This window comes from Gymnodraco acuticeps, unplaced genomic scaffold (assembly GCF_902827175.1).
Source record: "Gymnodraco acuticeps unplaced genomic scaffold, fGymAcu1.1, whole genome shotgun sequence".
In the NCBI taxonomy this organism is placed as follows: Eukaryota; Metazoa; Chordata; class Actinopteri; order Perciformes; family Bathydraconidae; genus Gymnodraco; species Gymnodraco acuticeps.
Genome location: NW_022990125.1, coordinates 1,407,429 through 1,428,018, shown reverse-complemented (window position 1 = coordinate 1,428,018; position 20,590 = coordinate 1,407,429). Strand labels below are relative to the sequence as shown.

Here is a 20,590-nt window from a genome sequence, read left to right as displayed (position 1 = left end):
ATAACGTAATGGCCTATTGGCCTTGATGATTCTAGTTGGAATAAATATTCAAAACATTTGCTATTACCCTTTAACGTATCACAAATTGAGGGGAGGTTTTGTTAAAACCTTTGCCTGTGCTCACACAGTGCCAGCAATGGGAAAATACTCCCAAGACATGGGAGATATTCTTCTGTGTCATATCTTTTAATTTTTTTAATGTATATCAGTAGAAAAGGTCTGTCGATATTGATTGGATAAACTACTTACACTAAACCTTTGAAGGCCATTGTTTTGTTTGAATTCTTCTATCTGGACATGAGTTATTGTTATGATGAGTTAATATTCATTGATTTGATTCTTAATTTAACATTGCCCCCAACCACAAACATTCAAGCCTTTTTAACCCTTTGTTCTACATGTCCCACATAGGTCTTCTAGCTTCATTGTTCAGTGTTAATAACCCACAAAGGGTATTTAAAGAGAAAAGGACAAAACGTATTTCTCAGTCTAGTCTAGACAGTACATTTGATGAAATTGCACTGTAGTAAGGATTATACGCATTATCACATCTAATATCTCATAGGAGTTTAGTTTTTTACTACTTTTATTCAACCTGCCTCCACTAATTTACTTCACCCAAATTGCTATGATTCTGTATCTTTGAACACGTTATTTGATACGTCTTGACACTGGCCTGAAGATACTCTATCTAACAATAAAGTATCCACTAAAATACATACGTCATTGATATGGTGTACAGATCAGTACCAATAAAACAAGGCTTTACTTTGTTGTAATAAAAGGTAAGTTTTCTTTTCGTTGAGTGATCAATCAATGTTAGCTTTGGCAGGCAAGTATGTTTTAAGATAGAAATAAAAAGCGCCTGGCTACATTGATCCAACAAAAAAAAAGAAAAATATGACATTGTTTTTTTAAAATTGTAATCCGTCATTGTGCGCCTCTGCCACTTGCATGTGAAATTCTGTAAATTCATCATATGTCAACTCACAGCTCATTTATTGATGCAGTGGTGGCTAACTGGGAAAGTGCCTGCATGTGTCCCTGACAACAGGAATAATGGCAATATTTCTGCGAGTTTCTGGAGAATCAGTGCATCATGCGGCGGCGTGTGGCGCAGTGGATAGCGCCTTGGTGTTCGGATCAGGAGGTCACAGGTTCAAACCCCACTGCAGTCAGCATGTCGTTGTGTCCCTGAGACACTTCACCCCAAATTGCTCCTGTGGGGATTGCCCACAGTATTGAGTATGTAAGTCGCTTTGGATAAAAGCGTCTAACAAGTAACATGTAATGTAACAAGTAACATGTAATCATGCCCTTTTCCAGACAAACCTAGAATCGCACTTAACCCTGCTGTGATCAGTTGCGTTGGGCTGTTTACAGTGAACGCACAGTGAACATGTGGCTGTGCATTGAGTTCACCTTTTTTCATCAGGTTGTGTCCCCCAGCTAGTATTTGTTCGGTTCTCATCAGAACCTGCTCTGCTCAGCTATCACAACAACATGCCAGAGCTAGATTGTCTGAGTATAAACAGTGTGCTTTCAATGAACCACTCTCTGGCTGTTACTCTGCATTCAAGCCAATCCCTGTTTTCTGCCTGTGAGCTAGCTGCCCTGCATACTGAACCTCAGACTTTGTGGCACGGAAAACATTTCCTGTACACTCAGTGATCCTCTCTTTGCTATGAATGAGCGATGCTGAGTTGCATTATTATTGCATGTACAGTCACAGACAATGAGCGTGCTATTAGACCCCTTAGCCTTACACTGTGCTGAGTTTTTCCACAAAGGTCAGAGGGGATGGAAGGTATTCGTGTAGGATGCATGTCAAGAGGGGGACTAAACAGGCCTTTAGTGGCAGTCACACTAAGCTTTCTGCCGGGCAGCGGGCATTCTTCCTCCATCCCCTATCCCATGAGCCTCTGCTTCTGGGACAAAGTCCTCTTTGTATGCCCATGGCTCTTGGCTAGTGCACACAGAGCTTTGAAATTGCGTTTGAACGATGGGATTTTCATCTCTATCCCTCCTTTTCGTGCTTGCTCTCACCCCTCTTTGCTTTCACTCTGCTTTGAGTCTCACCCCCTAACCCTTCTCACCCACCCTCCCACCTTTTGTAATATCACTGACAAGGTGCTTGTGTCCAGCTTGAATATTCTGGACAGGCAACATCAGTTTTTCCCTAACAATTTCAATATTTATCTTGGATAACATTTTGACCGTCTGCCTCCCTACACTGCACTACAAGAACCTTAAGATAATTTCCTTTCTAATTGTATTCTAATATTTCAAATGTTCACATATTTGATTGTGTTTTATAGGTTTTTGTGCATGTAAATGGTCTGCAAAGGCTAAAATCCCAAAGTTCCCTCCAGAGGGAGTTTCTCTCTTACACACTCCCCCCTGCCTAAAACACCTCCATTGGACTCCTTTGTTTACTTCTGCAGCATAGTGACCTTATTATGTAACACTTATGCTTCTATTGGCTAGCGCTCCAACACATTGTAGTTGATAGGCTGATGGGCTAAGGAGCGGGACATCTCTAAGCGCTTGACTAATCACAACAGAGCCGGCCAGCTAACCAATCAGAGCAGACTTGGCTCTGGTTTCAGACAGAGGGTGAAAAGAGGTGCTGCAGCACAGGCAGTATGAGAATAATAAAGAGCTTTTTGAACATTAAAGCATGTAAACATGTCACAGTAGAGACACTAAATACAATTATGAACCTGAAAATGTACATTATATGGCCCCTTTAATTCTGCTGAGATTATGTATTTTCTTCATCAGGATGTCTTTATATTGATTTAATAGAGAAGAATAAAAATGTGTGTTTGTGGGTTATTTTATCATAATTATACTTTAATGGCGCTATTAGTAAAGTTAAAAAACAACACAGAATTGCTGTTGCTGTATTCCTTTACTGCTTTTGTATTTAACTGCATGCCCATAAGAAATACAGCAGTGACTCTCCTTGCAAGGCTTGCTTTTGTTTGCATGCAATTATCCCCATATAGATATTTAAAGCTTAATTTAATTTAACTGTTTACTGTAATCAGCTTAAATGGCTGTGGTTATGAATGTCAGCTAAATGTGTGAAACGTACTTGTAAATTATTCTACCCAAGGTGTTATTAAACAAGTAGTGTTGACTTAAGCTAGTTGTAGCCTGTGAAAAGTGTGCGTGTGGCTGCATGTGTGTGTGTGTGTGTGTGTGTGTGTGTGTGTGTGTGTGTGTGTGTGTGTGTGTGTGTGTGTGTGTGTGTGTGTGTGTTTGCATGTGTAGACAGTTTGTCCTCCACCTAGTAATCTTCCAGCTGCTTGTCTGGCTCGTACCTGCTGCTATTATTGTGCCTGCCAAACACAAAAGGGGGGGGGGGGGGAGTTCAATCCCTTTAACTTTTTGACTGCTGACTGATTGAATGAATGAATGATTCACTCAATGTGGTTAGTGTTATAGTGCAGAAGTGTGTATGTAATTGTCTCAATTTCACCTTCAAGGGAAAGACCTTAAAGGGGCCCTATTATAATTAGTTTTTTCTTTCCATTCCTGTTGTGTGTTGTATAGCTGATATATAGGTATTTATGCCATGTGTATGTAAACCCAAAGGGAGTTTCTCTCCCAAATACCCCTACCCCCCGCCTCCATTGTAGTCCTTCTGTAACATAGTGACATCACTACGTAACACTCCTGCATCTCTTGGCTTGCGCTCCAACAAATTGTACGTGAGTAAGGGGCACACATCTCTAAGTAGTTGACCAAAAACAACAGAGCCCGCCAGCTAACCAATCAGAACAGACTTGGCTCTGGTTTCAGACAGAGGGTGAAAAGAGGTGCTGCAGCACAGGCCGTATGAGACAAATAAAGAGCTTTCTGAATATTAAACATGTAACAGGTCACAGTATAGGCACACAATACAAATTAAACCTGAAATGAACTCAAACGGGATCAAAGTTATTTCTCTGTAATCCAGCTATTTTAAGGAATTCTTTATTTTAGAGCATCGCATATACATGGGTCACATGGGTCACATGGGTGGTCCTTTTGCCACAACCTGCTTTTTTCTCGGGGCTTCTATGTCCAGATGAATAGTCCACAGGAAAAACGGATTTTATTAATCAACTCTCTGATGCTGCAGTATGCTGTTATGTAATCAGGAGGCTTTGTCACTCGCTTACATACAGATAGTTGTGCTTTTGTACTTGTGAGGACCTTCACTGACATAATGCATTCCTTAACCCTGAGCTCAACTATCACAACCACATGCTGGAACATGGCTGTGTCCGAAATCACTCACTCATTAATTTCTCCCTAATCAGTATTTATGGAGCTCTATAGGACTTTATAGTGAACTCATTGCCAAATAAAAACATTTATGGGCACTTGAAGACGTGCCAGATAGACAGTGGATCATCCATGACAAATATGGAAATGTGACAAATACATATCAAAATCTATATTTTAAAGTTGCCTCTGAGAGAGATATTCTGAGTGATTTAATTCACCTTGTAAGCATCCTATTGATCTATTTGCATCTATTTGCATCATATTTATCTATACCTTTTTATGTGTCAGAGAGAACAGAGTAGCGTGGTATCTTGTTTTCAATCTGGGGGCAGTAGGTGTATTTTTCTAAACAATGCTTTGCTAAAATGATTTCATGCCTTCAGAGCAATACATGATTGTAGGCTATAATACATTATATAATGTATTATAGCTGATTAGTGAACATTGTTGTAGAATACCTTTCATGATCTATTGTGGGATTTTAGTCAGTCCACCAAGTAGCGTATTATAATTCTCACCATACTTCTAGTGGCAAAATCACTATATGTGAACCATATAAAGTTGGCATATTTCTACCCTCAGTTTTACATATAAGTAAATACAATAGAGATTTGTTAACATTAACTAGCCAATATATGAGTGGTTTAAAGTATAGACTAAAAGATCATTTGAATTGCAGTCAACATGTCAGACCTGAAACCTGATTGAGTAAATCATTTGATTGAAACTAGCAAAACATTCACAGGACTTTCAGCTCCAACTGAAAAATAAATGTATAATTAACTGATGCAAACCAATCTAGGGCCTTTCATTTGAGTTGAGCTATAATTATGTTATGATGAGGTACACCTGCATTTTAACATTTTTGCAGCTCATAAGACCTGATATCTGCTTCAATAATGTCCTTCGGATTAGGTTTGGATGAGTAGTTACATTTGAAGCATGTATGGGTATGGACAATGTTGGAGTCACAGTTATGAACAGTACTAAAAAAACGGATTTTTTTCTCCCATCATGCAACATTTGCAAGACAAGCAACTTTTAAACACAAGGAGTTTAATTTCCTAAGCAGAGATGCCATCTTTAATCAATTTGAGCTTTTCACTAGTAAAACAAGCTCCAATGATTCCACTCACAATGGTGTTGTGTGGCTGTTTGCTAATGACAATAATCCTTGTGTACAGTGCTCTACACACATGGGTCTGCTTTCATGAAAGAGGGTTAGTGATTGTTTGTGGGCTTCCTACTTGAAGTTCAAATATTGTTGCCACTTGTTGAAACGAGCTAAGGTGGTGTAATAATAATAATAATAATGGGTTCCATTTATAAAGCACTTCATATTTGATTTCAAATCCCGAAGTGCTACAAGTAGTGAGCATGAACAGTATAAATAAACATTACACAACACGGTAGAATTAATAAAAAGCAATAAAAAAAAAATAAAAAAATAAAAGGGTGATAAAAATGTCTAGGCAAAGGCTCTTTTGAAGAGATGGGTTTTGAGGCCTTTTTTAAAAGCCTCCACGGTCTGTGGTGCTCTCATTTGGTCGGGGAGAGCATTCCACAGACTGGGAGCAGCCGAGCAGAAGGCCCGGTCTCCCATAGTACAGAGTTTAGTCCTGGGGGGTTTGAGGAAGTTGGAGTTGCTGGAGCGGGTGGTCCGCAAGGAGGTATGGGGGGTGAGGAGTTCCTTGAGGTAGGGAGGGGCAGTTCCATGGACACACTGGTGGGTGAGGACGGAGACCTTGAATTCGATCCTCAGTTCCACGGGTAGCCAGTGTAGTGCTTTAAGGATGGGGGTGATGTGATCATATTTGCGCACCCTCATCAGGATCCTAGCAGCGCTGTTCTGAATGTATTGGAGCTTCTGGATGCTTTTGTTAGGGATCCCGATGAGGAGTGCATTGCAGTAGTCCAGCCTGGAGGAGACAAAGGCGTGGACCAGCTTTTCGGCGTCAGACAGAGTGAGTGTGGGGCGGAGTTTGGCGATGTTCCTGAGGTGATAAAAGGAGTTCTTGCACAGCTGTTTAATGTGGGCCTCAAAGGTCAGATGGGTGTCCATTTTAACACCCAGGTTGGTGACTATTGAGGAGAGGGTAATGTCCTGGCCGGAGAAGGTGATGGTGGTGATGGTGGATGACCGAACCTGGTGTGGGGTGCCAACTATAATGGCTTCGGTCTTGGAGCTGTTGAGTTTCAGGAAGTTTTGCTTCATCCACGCCTGTATCTCCTCCAGGCAGGCAGTGAGTGTGGGTGAAGGCAGGGCTGCAGAGGAGGTAGGGTTGATCCTGAGGTACAGTTGGGTGTCATCAGCATAGCAATGGAATGATACTCCATGTCGGCTGATGATAAAGCCAAGGGGGAGCATGTAGAGTGTGAAGAGGGTGGGGCCGAGAACTGATCCTTGAGGGACACCACAGGTGACGTTGTGGGTACCCGACTCTGCCTCGCCCAAGGAGACGTACTCTGTTCTCCCGGTGAGGTATGATCTGAACCAGTCAAGGGGAGAGTCAGAGAGTCCGATGGTGGAGTGCAGACGATGGAGGAGGATGCCGTGATCGACGGTGTCGAAAGCTGCAGTGAGATCGAGGCGGATGAGGAGAGAGGGAGAGCCAGCATCAGCCGTCATCAGCAGGTCGTTGATGACCCTGACCAGGGCAGTTTCTGTGCTGTGGCCTGAGCGGAAACCAGACTGGAACTTCTCAAATAAGTTGTTGGAGTTTAGGTGGTCCTGGAGCTGAGCAGCAACTAGTTTTTCCAGCACCTTTGATAGAAAAGGAAGGTTGGAAATGGGTGTGTAGTTGGCCAGGACTCCCGGGTCAAGGGAGGGTTTTTTGAGACGAGGTTTGATGACAGCGGTTTTTAGGGCAGAGGGGACATGGCCAGCCTGGAGAGAGAGGTTTACGATCTTAGTGATCATGGGGCTCATGGTACAGATGTACGATTTTACAAGAGCTGACGGAAGGGGGTCCAGGACACAGGTGGAGGGCTTCATCCTCCTAACGATGCCCTCAAACTCTCGCTGAGAGATGTCCGTGAAACAGCGAAGAGGCTGGGTTGTCCCAGGCTGTGGGTCAGCAGTTGTAACTGGAGGTGCAGAGGGGCTAGAGAGGAGGGAGCGGATAGTATCAACTTTGTTAGTGAAGAAGGCGGCAAAGTTGCTACACTGCTTCTCAGTGGAGTCGGAGTGTAGAGGACTTTGGGGTTTGAGGAGGTGGTTTATGGTGGAGAAGAGTTGCTTGGAGTTTCCAGTACTGTTGTTGATGAGGGAGGAGTAGTACTGGGACCAGAGTTCCCGTTAGCCGGTAATTACCGGACTACGACCGGTAAAATATGCTGAAGACCGGCAAATCTAAATCTCTCCGGTCAAAGTGTCCGTTCAAAATAATTTCCGTTTAGCGCAATACCGCATCAGTTGCGCCATTTATGTGACAGACAAGAATAGTCAATTCTAATGTCTAACACACAAGAGGCTTCTCAATACTCAAATTTCCCCTCCTCGACTCCTCGGTCCTCCGGTAGTGACCCGGAAATGAATTTCAGCGCGCCATTTTGAAGGACATCTAATTTCTCTAAATGCACACCGAGGACCGAGGATCGAGCGTCGAGGAGGCTCTCTGGAGGAGCTCTAACCGAGGATACACTGATGGTTCCTCCACGGCTCCTCCACGGATGCATTTCCGGGAACGGTGGAGGCGTGACGCACGGCCGGACTTATCTCAGCCAATGACAGCTATGCATGCATCCCCTGGATATTATTTTAGAAACTGCTTTCATCGCGTCGTGATGTTTCCAGAGAGAACAGCTGTAAGGTCCATGCAGAAAGCAGAGCAGTGTGTATAATATATATCACTCAGTATAACAGGCCTACTCTCTTTATTTGCTTGTAGGTGTGTGTTGTACAGTGCGTAAATGCGGCGGACAGACGGGTCTCAGTTAGTTTGGTGTCCTCTGCTTACTTTTAATAGGCCTACTTGTAAATACAACTTTTGGCCCGTAATTTCAATTCCCCATTTCAGCGACCAGAGAGAGGGGGGGATATATCCAGTCTCTGATTGTGTTACGTTATTATGAGAGTGCTCTCATACTTTAAATTGTATATATCTATATAAATATATTTGTGTGTGTGTGTCCGCATCTGTAGCCTGTTATTGTCTCATTATACCGCACTCTCAATGAATTCAAAGTAAATATGTGGGGGAACAATGTTCAGCTGATCTAACAGAGATACAGCGCTATGACAAAACACTCGACAGCTTATGCAGCTGTTGCCACGTAATAATGAACGGACGTCTCTTTAAAATGACCGCTCAGAGGAGAGGAGTTCTCATTTCTTTAAACGTCTGCTGCTTCCTCTCCTCTCTCCTCGGTTCCCCTCCTCGGTCCTCCGCTCGCATCTCCTGTGGGCGGGTCTAAGTCTCGAGGAGGGGAACCGAGGAGGGGAGTCGAGGAGGGGAGTCGAGGAGGGGAAATTTGAGTATTGAGAAGCCTCTTTAACGTGGAGAGAGAGATGTCCTGTATGGGTTGATTGTGCGTTGATCTGTTGGTAATGCCTCAGGGTTCCGGTGGGCATGTAAACAAATGCATAATGCTGCGCTATACTTTGCGGCCTCACCCGGTTGCATAGCGACACTTATTGTTTAGGTGTCTTTTAATAAGCAGGTAGTCATATCATTAGCTAGAACTAGTTAGATCTGATCGATATGGACATAAACGCGAGTGAAGTCTAATCTGACGGGAGAGAGAGATAAGCTGCTGCTGACGAGTCGACACGCAGCTCTGCATGATCACATGCAGCGGTGAGCGGAGCAACACACACTTCAGGTTAGAATATCACACGTAGCTATTTTAATGACCTCTCAAACTACCGTAACTAGTTATAGATATGTTTAGTTTTACTGTCGGGTCACTCATTACTGATCCGCGAGCTGCATGATACTGACGGGCTGTCAGGAGAGGGAGAGAGCGCTCCGTTTATTATTCCCGTGTTATTGTAAATTACTGTACGCTTTTGAATAATGTAGTTAATCTAAATCTACTATAATTAGTTTGTTTAATATCGAATCATATCAATGTGTTTTAAAGCACAATAAATAACAAAGAAGACCTTTGACCGGCACTTTTCTCATTTTGTCCGGAAGATTTCAACTTTAACGGACATGTTGACCGGCGACAAAATATTCTAACGGGAACTCTGACTGGGACCGTGCATCTCTGAGGGACTGTGCGTAGGCCTTCTGGTGTTCACGATAGGCTAACCGGTGAACAGTGAGTCCTGAAGCCTTGAGCCGCCGCTCAAGGACACACCCAGCTGTCTTCATTCTCTGCAGTTCGCCGGTGTACCATGGGGCTGAGCGCGAGAAGGTGACCATCCTGGTTTTGAGGGGGGCGTGCAGATCAAGTGCATGCTGAGTGGGGATTGGAAAGAGAGCTCCATAGAGATGGTCTTGTGGTCAGACACCCCCAAGTCATACACTAGCAGATTGCTGATGGGGGCGGAGTTTGTGATGACCAGGTCGAGCGTGTGGCCCTTGGCGTGTGTGGGGACATTTACATGCTGTGTCAGATTGAGGCAGTCCAGCAGTAGCAGAAACTCAGTGCCAAAGTGGCAGGAGGGGGAGTCGACGTGAATATTAAAATCTCCAAGTATGATAATATTGGCAGAGGTTGTGCATAGCGTAGTGAGAAGGTCTTGTATCTCTGGGATGAAAGCTGAGTTGGGTTTGGGTGGCCGGTAGATCAGAAGTATTGTCAGGGCGAAGGGGGGTTTACATTTAAATGCAAGGCATTCAAAAGAGGACAATACAGGCAGGGGCAGGAGTGACAGTTCCAATTCCTTTCGGTAGATGACAGCTAGGCCTCCACCACGACCAGTGCTGCGGGCTTTCTCCAAGTAGCTGTAGCCAGGAGGGCAAGCTTCATTGAGGGTGGAGTAAACCTCTGGCTGATGCCAGGTTTCCGTGAGGCACATGAAGTCCATTTTCTCATCGGTGATGTGGTCATGAATGAAGAATGCTTTATTACTGAGGGATTGTGTATTCAGAAGTTCTATTTTGGCTTTGGAAGATGTGGTGAATCTCTACCATTGGCAACATGTTTGGATAGCACTAGTATAATTCATATATCAATCCTGTTGAAATTATGTTCTGTTGCTCTTTAAATATTCAAATGAGAAGACAAGGGGAAAGAAAGCCAAGCCTCTGCTGGAGAATAGGCCAGTTTGTGAACCATTTCCTAATTGTTAATGAGGGGCTCCAGGGCAGCTTGCCAAGGCTGGAGGGCCAATAGCGTAGGCCTATTTGAACAGTAAAGGGGGGGCAGAGAGGGAGAAGGGGCTAGCTGTGGGGACTCTGTCACTGAGGGGACCCCTAAACCCCATCGGCCCCCTCCTACCTGGTCCACAAAGTGCTGGAGCAGGCAGCTGAGAGTGACTGTCACTTCCACCCGGGGCTTTAATGAGGGTTCTGCTGCTGCTTTAGGACTCTGGTGAGCTTGTGTGGCTTACTATCTGAGGAGCAAACCCAGGGTCAGCTGATTTGGAGAGTTTAGAGGGGGGTCACCGAGTTATTAAAGATGTCCAACAACAACAATAACCAAGAGGAGAAGGAGGAAAAGGAAGAAGACACGGAAGAGAAAGGAGAGGAGGTCATGGTGAAAATCCCCCCACCTCCATCTCCTCCTGAGGTCAACGAGAAGGGTCCGACTGAGGAGGACAAGCCAGACCCCAAACCCTTGCCCAACGGGCACCAATGCCAGCCTATGAACCGCAGTATTTTTCCTCTCTCCGCAGTTTCACCGGCAGCCGAGAGGATCCGCTTCATACTCGGTGAGGAAGATGATGGCCCGGCACCCCCTCAACTCTTCACGGAGTTGGATGAGCTGCTGTCGGTGGATGGACAGGAGATGGAGTGGAAGGAGACGGCCAGGTAAGGACCACAGTCTGACACTCAGGTTCAACAGAGCTGTCAGTGTTCCATTTTGAGGGACCCTCTTCATTTATTTGTACTCGATCATTTAAGAAATCACAAACTAAATTCTTGATGTCAATCTTATTTTGAAGAACATTTATTTTAATAAGTTCACTTCAAACATCGTTTGGAGCTTTGGATGTTTTTTCAGTCACACCAGTGGCTGAAGAAAGATCCTTGAACTTATTCTTACATCAGGGAATTTGCTGTCTGAATTGAATTGAAAAAGCGAGCACACAGGGTTCCCCAGGTCTCTCCTGTGTGACCACTAGTGGGAGAGAGATGGGCTCATTGTTTTATAAATCATTAGCGCTGGATGAGTGAAGCTCTCTCAGGGGGAAACTGGATCCCTGGGCTGGTGTTTGAGGCTCCACATGAGTTGATCTGTTATCCTAACCTCTGACCAATTGTACTGCTGAAAAGGTTACATTTTGGTTCACTCTTCGTCAAATGACTTGCAGCAGAATTGTACTGAAGAACTTAGCCAAGTTATGATGATGCATTTGTCCTGCCCCTGATGCACATATGTGATTGATATTAGCTTGGTAAAACATTTGCTTAGATATACTTTAACTGCGTCACTATGCCAACATTCAAGTTACATTAGAGCTTGACATTCAGGCAAAAATACAACCCTTTAGGGATAGTATTTACCTTAGTTTTACCTGGATTGGATTAGATACACGTCAAAATGTAAATTAATTGAAAGTGCGTCATAGCATTTGACACTTTCGGCTTGAGAATAAGACTTCTGATCATGTAATGGCATCCATCTAGGAAAAAACCTAACTATCGAAAACAGACACAATGTTTTTCACTGATTGATTCCCAGGTATGAGGTAGAATTTAGTGTCATATTTCCCAATGTACAATATTAATTATACAGGGGAACACAGTTACAATAAATACATAAAACAAGTAGAAACAATCAAAGGTTAAAGGGAAACATACAAGTTTTTTCTTCTCTAAAAGGGATATTTCTCTGCAGTCAAGAGTTTCAACTGAAATACCACAATACAAGTGTACACAAAAAAAAAAATCTATTCAAGAGGATCAGCAGGACTGAAAAGGTTGACATAAGAGGCCAGTTCAACCCTTTAAAGCATGTCAGTTACTTATTTAAAGCGTACATTGCTTATTAAAGTTGACATAAATCTATCCTGCATCTTAATTCCAAATTATTATTCGGCAAATAACTGCAGAGATTAAGACCCGTTCCAATGTCTCACTAAGTGCACTCTGTGGACCCAAACTGAATAAAAGATCTCACAAGTGCTGGGTAGTGCTGGCCGTCTGCCAAGTGCAACTTTTGCAGCCAAGACTGAATAAAACCCTGGCATAAAGACAACTGCTCAGTACTAGTTTAGTTTCTCATCTCCCTGACTCTGAGGGAGGGGGGAATGGGAAGTGATTAAAGAGATACATGAAGGAGATAGCAATGACAGTGCCGCCTCTGGATTCAAAAACCATTATCTGAAATGATTCTCACCTGTCCATCACACAACACATTTAATAATTAAAAAAACATGAAATTAATTACAAAGAGGCAGTTTTGAAGTATTATTATTAAAGTAGAAGGGGAATGTAGTCGTGGTGTCATTTACTTGACCAAATGCCTTAGAATGTATACATATTTAAAAATGTTTTACATAATCTGTTAATACTTGCACCCATACAAGATCATTTTAAGATATACTTTGGATGTTATTTCCAATAGTATATGGACAAACATGACACATACATATATGCACTGCATTTGTGTCATATTTAATGTATTATGTGGTGAGTTTCCAGGTTATATTGGCTTCAACTCTATCAATCCATCTTGCATTTACAGCTCCATACATGTAATATAACATACTTTTTATTTGAATGGAAAATGCAAAGAACTATATAATATATTCAAGGTCCCATGTCATGCTTTTCTGGTTATTACCCGTCCCCTTGTGTGTTATGAAGGTTTTTCTGCATGTAAACGGTCTGCAGAGTCACAAACCCTCAAAGTACACCCTGTAGCGAGTACAACTCTAACACAGAGAAGACCTGTCTATGCTGCCCCAGAACGCCTTGGTGGAGATTTCTCTTTTCCATTTGTTTCTTCTGGGAACCAAGTGACGTAACAACGACCCAATGGACCCATTGGTCCAAATGGACCAATGCGCGGAGCCGTTAAGTTACGTCCGCGGATTGGTCACACACACACACACACACACACACACACACACACACACACACACACACACACACACACACACACACACACACACACACACACACACACACACACACACACACACACACACACACACACACACACACACACACACACACACACACACACACACACACACACACACACACACACACACACACACACACACACACACACACACACACACTCAACCTTTTCTCAGCTGCAGTTCCACGGATTTGTCAGCCAGAGACTGCAGGACACGGCGAGGCTGTAATTTCCTGGTTGCTAACAAACGCCATTGTAACACATAAACACTGATCTTCCGCTGTAACGGTGGTGGACTCATCAGAACAGAGTGGGCGAGCTGACCAATCAGAGCACACTGGGGGGGCAGGAGCTCCAACAAGCCATTTAGGGCAGAGAGTCAGACACATACTATCTGTTACTGTATGTAGCTGTCTTCAGGTTCCCAGTTTAATCCTATCCTTGTTCTGCCCCTTTCCATTCCTCCAGGTGGATCAAGTTTGAGGAGAAGGTAGAGAAAGGAGGTGAACGCTGGAGTAAACCCCACGTGGCCACGCTGTCCTTACACAGCCTCTTTGAGCTGCGGACGTGCATAGAGAAGGGCACCATCATGCTGGACCTGGAAGCTTCCACTCTACCTCAGGTTGTTGGTAAGTTGGCTAGAGTTGGTGTTTTCTCAGTACTTGTCCAATATTAAAAGAGCACACATTTTTCCCAAAAAGGTTCGGGGACTTGTAAGAGACTGATTGAAAACAGAAAACTTGAAATTCTTCATCCCCCTTTAATGCTTCTTAATATAGAGTGCTTTCATGAGACTCTCCATGCTGTATATGTCTTTCAAAGTCATCATCATCAGTTTGTAACACAGGCTTTCTGTTTTAAATGTATCCCCTTCAAGCCCAAACTAAAATGACTCAATGTCTCGCAGACTTTTCAAAACTCTACAAGACCCACAGAGGACATTACAGTTTACACAGGCAGAATACTACTGTTCATGACTACATTCATTTTAAAATATAGAATCTGGGGATTGCCCTTTTAATAGAAACGTAAGTCACCTAACGTCCTAACCATACCCCACAGTAACCATTAAAAAAACATTCATAGAAAATACATTTTATTGTCTCTTTAAAACAAAATCATTCTGCGAAAAATAATTGTGCCAAGGCTTTTTTTTTTTATGGCATATAATCACTCCAGTGAATAACAGAATTCTGCAACATGTTGAGTTGTAATGTGTATAAGTCTTTGTTTTAACTGTTACCCAATGACACAAGTGAAGGTCAGAAGAAAACTTGTCTGCCAGTTAGATGTTGTCTGCTCTGTGATGTGCGATGTGTTGCGTTCCTGCGCATCACACAAGGGGCTGGCTCTGAGGATTTACTTCCTTCCTCTGTTTCGCTTTAAGTGAAACAAAAGGTCGCTTCCATAGTCAAGTCCATCCAATACTGTACTTTATGTTGGAACAGTGAGGAACTCAAATAGTAGTTTGTAAACGGACACACACTTCCTTATTTGAGGACAGCCAACCCTCTTCCTTTTTGTCTGCATGAGGGAGCAGGAGGAAGAGTTACCAGTTGCGAGTGATTAATGTGATGTAATTGAGAGCGCTGCACGGACTGAGCGGACACAGTGGAGCTGGGCCTCTTGCTTTGAGGCCGGCAGGCTTGACTGATGGGCCATTAACAGCGCTGCCCCTCCACGAGAAGAGGAACTCCCCGAGGCTTCTATCTTTCACCATTCAGGCTCCTGACCTTCTTTTTAAAAATAGCCAAGACCTTTTGATTGAGCCGTTTCATGATGCCAGGAAGACTTTCACACAGGAGCATTACAGTCTGGGTGGCACTAATTAAAGCCTTGCAAAAGTGAAGGGACTTTTTATGTCGCCTCACGCATTTGCTTTGTGTTGTTACTAAATTAAGACTGCCGAAGGCTGCACGAAGGGATATATAACATCCGTCGCCTGCCCATACCATAACCCCACCACCACCATGGGCCACTCGATTCACAACATTACCCTAACCCTAACCCTACCCCTCACACCAGATACTGACTGGTTTTCGGACCCCCCCAGACGCCCCCAATAAAGCAAAACTGCACGTTTCAGAGTGGCCTTTTATTGTGGCCAGCCTAAGGCACACCTCTGCAATAATCATGCTGTCTAATCAGCATCTTGATATGCCACACCTGTGAGGTGGGATGGATTATCTCGGCAAAGGAGAAGTGCTCACTATCACAGATTTTTTCAGATTTGTGAACAATATTTGAGCGAAATGGTTATTTTGTGTATATAGAAAATGTTTTAGATCTTTGAGTTCATCTCATGAAAAATGGGAGCAAAAACAAAAGTGTTGCTTTTATATTTTTGTTCAGTGTATAAAGTCAGTTGACATGAGGCTTTGCTGGTGTTTTTTCCGCCCTGCAAGTTGAATAAATGTAGGTTTTTACTACGAAATAAGCAATTGCAAGACAATTCTAGTTTTTGGCGGGTCTAATTATATAGTTGTCAAATCTTAAAAACAGTGGTTAAACGTTCTTCCCTCCAGAAAAAGAGTGAACTCATCGTTCCTCACCCTCTTCTTTCCCTCTCCCCTCTCTGCACCTTCAGAGCTGATCACAGACAACCAAATAGAGATCGGCCAGCTGAAGCCAGAGCTGAAGGACAAAGTGATGTACACGTTGCTCCGGAGACATCGCCACCAGACCAAGAAGTCCAACCTGCGCTCTCTGGCTGACATCGGGAAGACGGTCTCCAGTGCAAGTAGGCTGTTTTCCAACCAGGAAAACGGTAATACTGATGCCAGTGTGGTGCAGTCTTCTTTTCTTTTTAAATGGTGTAAAGGAAACTAAATCAGCTACTTTACTCCTATAATTAAATAAGCGGTAGTTTCCCGAACCCTTAGTTACATTTAGTTTTTTCTATTGTCACTCAAGTTATAATGAGTAGTTTGTTTTTTATTATAGACCTGATCGACCCTTGAACTTTATTTTTAAATATTCTTATTTATGCTAATATAGTAAAGGATGGAAGGTGTTTTTTATACAACACATTTCAACAGAAGGAGATCCTTAGTGTTTTACAAAAATTAAAACATTATAATATTACATTTTTATATTTTTTAAAAGCCAAGGAAAGACAAATAAAACAAGCTAAATAAGAACAAGATAGTTATACAATACAATAATAAAAGCTACAGTGCATTGTAAGATATGAATAGTTATTTAATGTAATAAAAGGCAACAAATAAATGTTCTTCAGCCGTGATTTTAAAAAAGTCAGGAGTTGCAGATCTGCAGTTTTTTGGCAGTTTGTTCCAGAGGATAGTCACTGAATGCTTCTTCTTCACTATACTTTCTCACCAAACTATTTACAACATTTCTCATTCAACTAGAGAAATTACATTAGATGTCTGTTGCTAATCCATCCTTCTAACATCATGTACTCACTGAGGCAACTGTACTAACTGCATTTACAGTTGCTTCATATTGAATTGCAATAGCAAGACTTAGCTGTAAATTCTGACTCTGAAGAGTTGTTTTATGACACTTGGTGTGAAAAGTCCAAGGCCAAAGGAGAGATCATAAACCTGAGCCAGTCATTTGAAAGGATATGACTACCTGAGAACTAGAGAGATTATAATTTAAAGCGAATGCAGTCAGAGGTTGACATCATTCTTGCTTCTTTCTTTTTTCATGTTGTTGACATTTCTGAGAATCATGTTTAGTTCACTGTATAATGTAACAACTCATCACACAGGGAGGGCTGTCACTTTGCCTCACTTAAAGTTATACCAGAAAGTTAATACCAAGAAAACTGATTCCAAAATAATGCAAAGAGTACACAAAAACAGTCAATGTAAAAGAACAAACTTATTTTTTAAACTAATGCTAAACTTAATTGGTGATCTTGACGGAATTGTAGCTGCTGTAGGATATGAATTTAACAATAATATGCCCCATGTTTTATACAGAGCCCTTTCAAATAAATTCACTCAACAAAATTCTTTAACAATTTAAAGTAACTATTTTCTCAGCACAGAGTTGCAAGAAAAAAACGCTTTATAAGTGATTTACATTACCATGGTTTCCTCTTAAACAGTCTTAAATTAGATTAAAAAAAGTACATTTTTTAACATAAACATGATTATATAGGTCTACTGTTGTTTTTAACTGCAAATCCAGAGGGTCATCAAAGTTGATATATGCTCGGTGGATCAATGGAATCAAAATCCATAATAAAGGGCAAAATGTAGCATCCCCAAAAAAGTGTTATTATCATTTTGGTGACTGCTCTAAGATTAAGATTTGAGATTTAGCTATATTTTTAGATAATACCCTGTTTAATGCATGGCTTAGCATTGGAGCCTAAATGAATCCAAAAGCTGCCTTTGTATGAAGACGTTAACATTAGGGACAATTAACAATCAAACAGGAGGAACTGCACATGGATTGAATGGATGAACCAATTTAACTATATGTATGTGTTGTTTAAACAGGTCAATTCATTTATGCACTTTAATTATTCTAGAATGTCCGTCAAATTTCTGTCCATATGACTGCAAAATACAAATAGGTATTACATTTTGTACTTTACCCTCTTTAAAACGTCTTGAACTGAAAGCTACATGCCTTTGATCAGTCTCTACAGCAGTGCGATCTAAAGTAAAGTGACAGCCCTGACACACACTGATATCTAAAACACAAATGGGTGCTTTGATTGTAACACATTAAATGAATGAATGTTTCATTGTATTGACAATGTAATTAATCTGTTAGCAGCCATGGGTCCTTGGAGAGTGAAGTTATTAATGACCTGCTATCAGATTTATGAAGCCGGTTTACAGTATGATTCCATCAAAAAGAAAAGCTCATGGAATGGCCAAATGGAAACCTGTCATATAAAAAGTTCTGAGATAACGAGCTTCACTGATAATTATAATTGATACTAAACTTTACAAGGATAAAGTACATCCTCTAGTTTATTATAATACAATTTGACTCCTGTCAACTCTCCAATGGCCCATTGCCTCCAGATGTAATGACCCCACTTCTCTTTCCTTACTTCTCTGCACATAAAATGACATGTTTTCCTCTTTTAACTACTTGATTGTGTTTTCCTAACAAATACCTTGCTTTGGCTCAGTGGGCTTGTCTATCAACTCTTCCTTCTGTCTCTTTTTCCTCCTTTGCTGCTATCCTGGATTGGGTTTGTTAACCTTCTGCTGCTAATAAAGCTCGTAGTCCTCTTGACAATTCTGTGACTTGCCTGTCGGGTCACATATCAATGGAGGACTTGCAGAACCAAAGAAGTACCAGCATGGACTGGCTTAGTAAGTGACCTGAACCACGTCTACGTTCACACTGCAGACAACCGATCCGTTCTGAATCATTACTAGTATTCGTATGAACAGAAACATTAAACCTATATATGAATTCATTTGACCAACTGAGGCCTCTTTAAAAATACCAAATATACCCAATTTGCCATGCCAACCCAAATATTATTTCTCTTAAAATGCCTCAGTAACTCTTTCGGTATTCCATATCCATGTGACTCACTGGAACATTTGACTTTCGTCACATCATGTGAGCGAAAACGGTCAAAATGGTTAGCTGCAGTTGGAACGTAGTCATAAAAGCTGTAGTGTAAAATGTCACCTGTCCCAATGTATAAAGTACAGTAGTAGTCAGTAATTGGCTTTACAGTATGTAGTAGTGGCTTTGAATAGTTTTTCATTCCTATTAGTTTAACAGATTTGTCTACCGAACGTAGAATAGCTGTTTGACGGCGAGGTAAAATATTTTAAATATACACTAAACCGATATAGATTTTTTCACGTGGCTAAAATATATTTACCCTGTCTGACTGACTATATACAAGTCCCTCATACAACTCCACTTCCAACTCTGCCTTTATTTAAATGTTATTTCCAAATCCTTCAATCTATATTTGGCTAGGATATTTTATTACTATATCTACTCTACATCATTTACACCGGCTGCATCATACTGTCAAGCATGTTATTACCCGAAATCCTCAGGTGGCAGTTGTAAGAAAGGCAACAGTGGCTTCAGAATTTGCTCTCTGAGATGTGTACCGCTGTGGATACTCTCTCTCATCCCTGGCATCTCCAGGAAGAAAGTGAGGTCACGTTCGGCTGTCAGATCTTCAACGCTCAAGTTGATGGGTTAAAACCGGTTCAAACCAGAAGTCAGCAGAGCATCAGTCTGCTGCTCACCTGCCTCATAGGAGGAACACACTACCGCTTTGATGTAAAGATAATCCAATTGTCTCTACTGTAAAGCTCCAGAGTAAGGATATGCTCAATATGAGAAAAGCTCATTTGTGTATTTATATTTTTTTTAGGAGGCAATGCTTTGGGCATTTTAGCCAAGTCTACACAAAAAAACATTTCATGATTGTTGTAGAATTAAGTGGGCCAAACACTGATTGAGTTTTTGTGCTGTATGGTGTTAAATACCATATCAAAAATGTTTGAAAGAGTTGGTAGGGTTTTATACGGGCGGAGATGATCATATACCTAGGGAAGGCTGTATGCTGATCTTAGAAAATATAATGGAAAATTCCACATCGGACTGAAAATTGTTTAGTTGTGGCTGTTTTTCAATTTTCTGAAGACTTTATTCATATCAGGGCTATCCTTATTAGACAATGAACATATGAGTACAATACTTTAAAGTTAGCTTAAACAGTGACCATCCTTTAGTCAGGAACGTGTCCTCCGGTGTTAGTTAATGGTGGCTGAAACATCTTTATGCTTTCAAACACTGTTGCCTTGTTATTCATGTTGGCGCTGCATGGGGAGCAAACTGTCTGGGCCACTGGCTTTTTTTGCGGTCTCTGCCATCCTTTTTACCCCCACTTTAGTTCTTAGACCAGCTTCACCTTCACCAAGATCTAACACTACAGGGTTGATATGTTTTTTTTACAGATAGTCCTACTACAACTCCCCGGAACCGGACCTCCAGCAGTATGAACGACATTTCTGACAAACCAGAAAAAGACCAGGTGAGTCAGCCTAATGACTTGATTGTGCAAGTTAATTTGTTAACATAGAATACAAGAAAAACATTTGTGTTACTTGGAATATGAAGCTGATGT

The 20,590-nt window shown here is 41.8% G+C and overlaps 1 protein-coding gene across 3 annotated transcripts in view; it reads left to right on the top strand.

Moving 5' to 3' along the window:
• The window catches only part of slc4a4a (solute carrier family 4 member 4a), an 87,105-nt gene that overhangs the window by 27,111 nt on the left and 39,404 nt on the right, over positions 1–20,590 (top strand). For 2 of the 3 annotated variants that reach the window (XM_034216630.1, XM_034216628.1), the window contains exons 5-8: positions 11,072–11,207; positions 13,957–14,117; positions 16,076–16,255; positions 20,421–20,497. In XM_034216630.1, coding sequence (XP_034072521.1) covers positions 11,072–11,207; positions 13,957–14,117; positions 16,076–16,255; positions 20,421–20,497 — 554 coding nt within the window. The remainder of the gene's footprint in view (positions 1–11,071; positions 11,208–13,956; positions 14,118–16,075; positions 16,256–20,420; positions 20,498–20,590) is intronic. The other variant, XM_034216629.1, reaches the window with a different exon arrangement.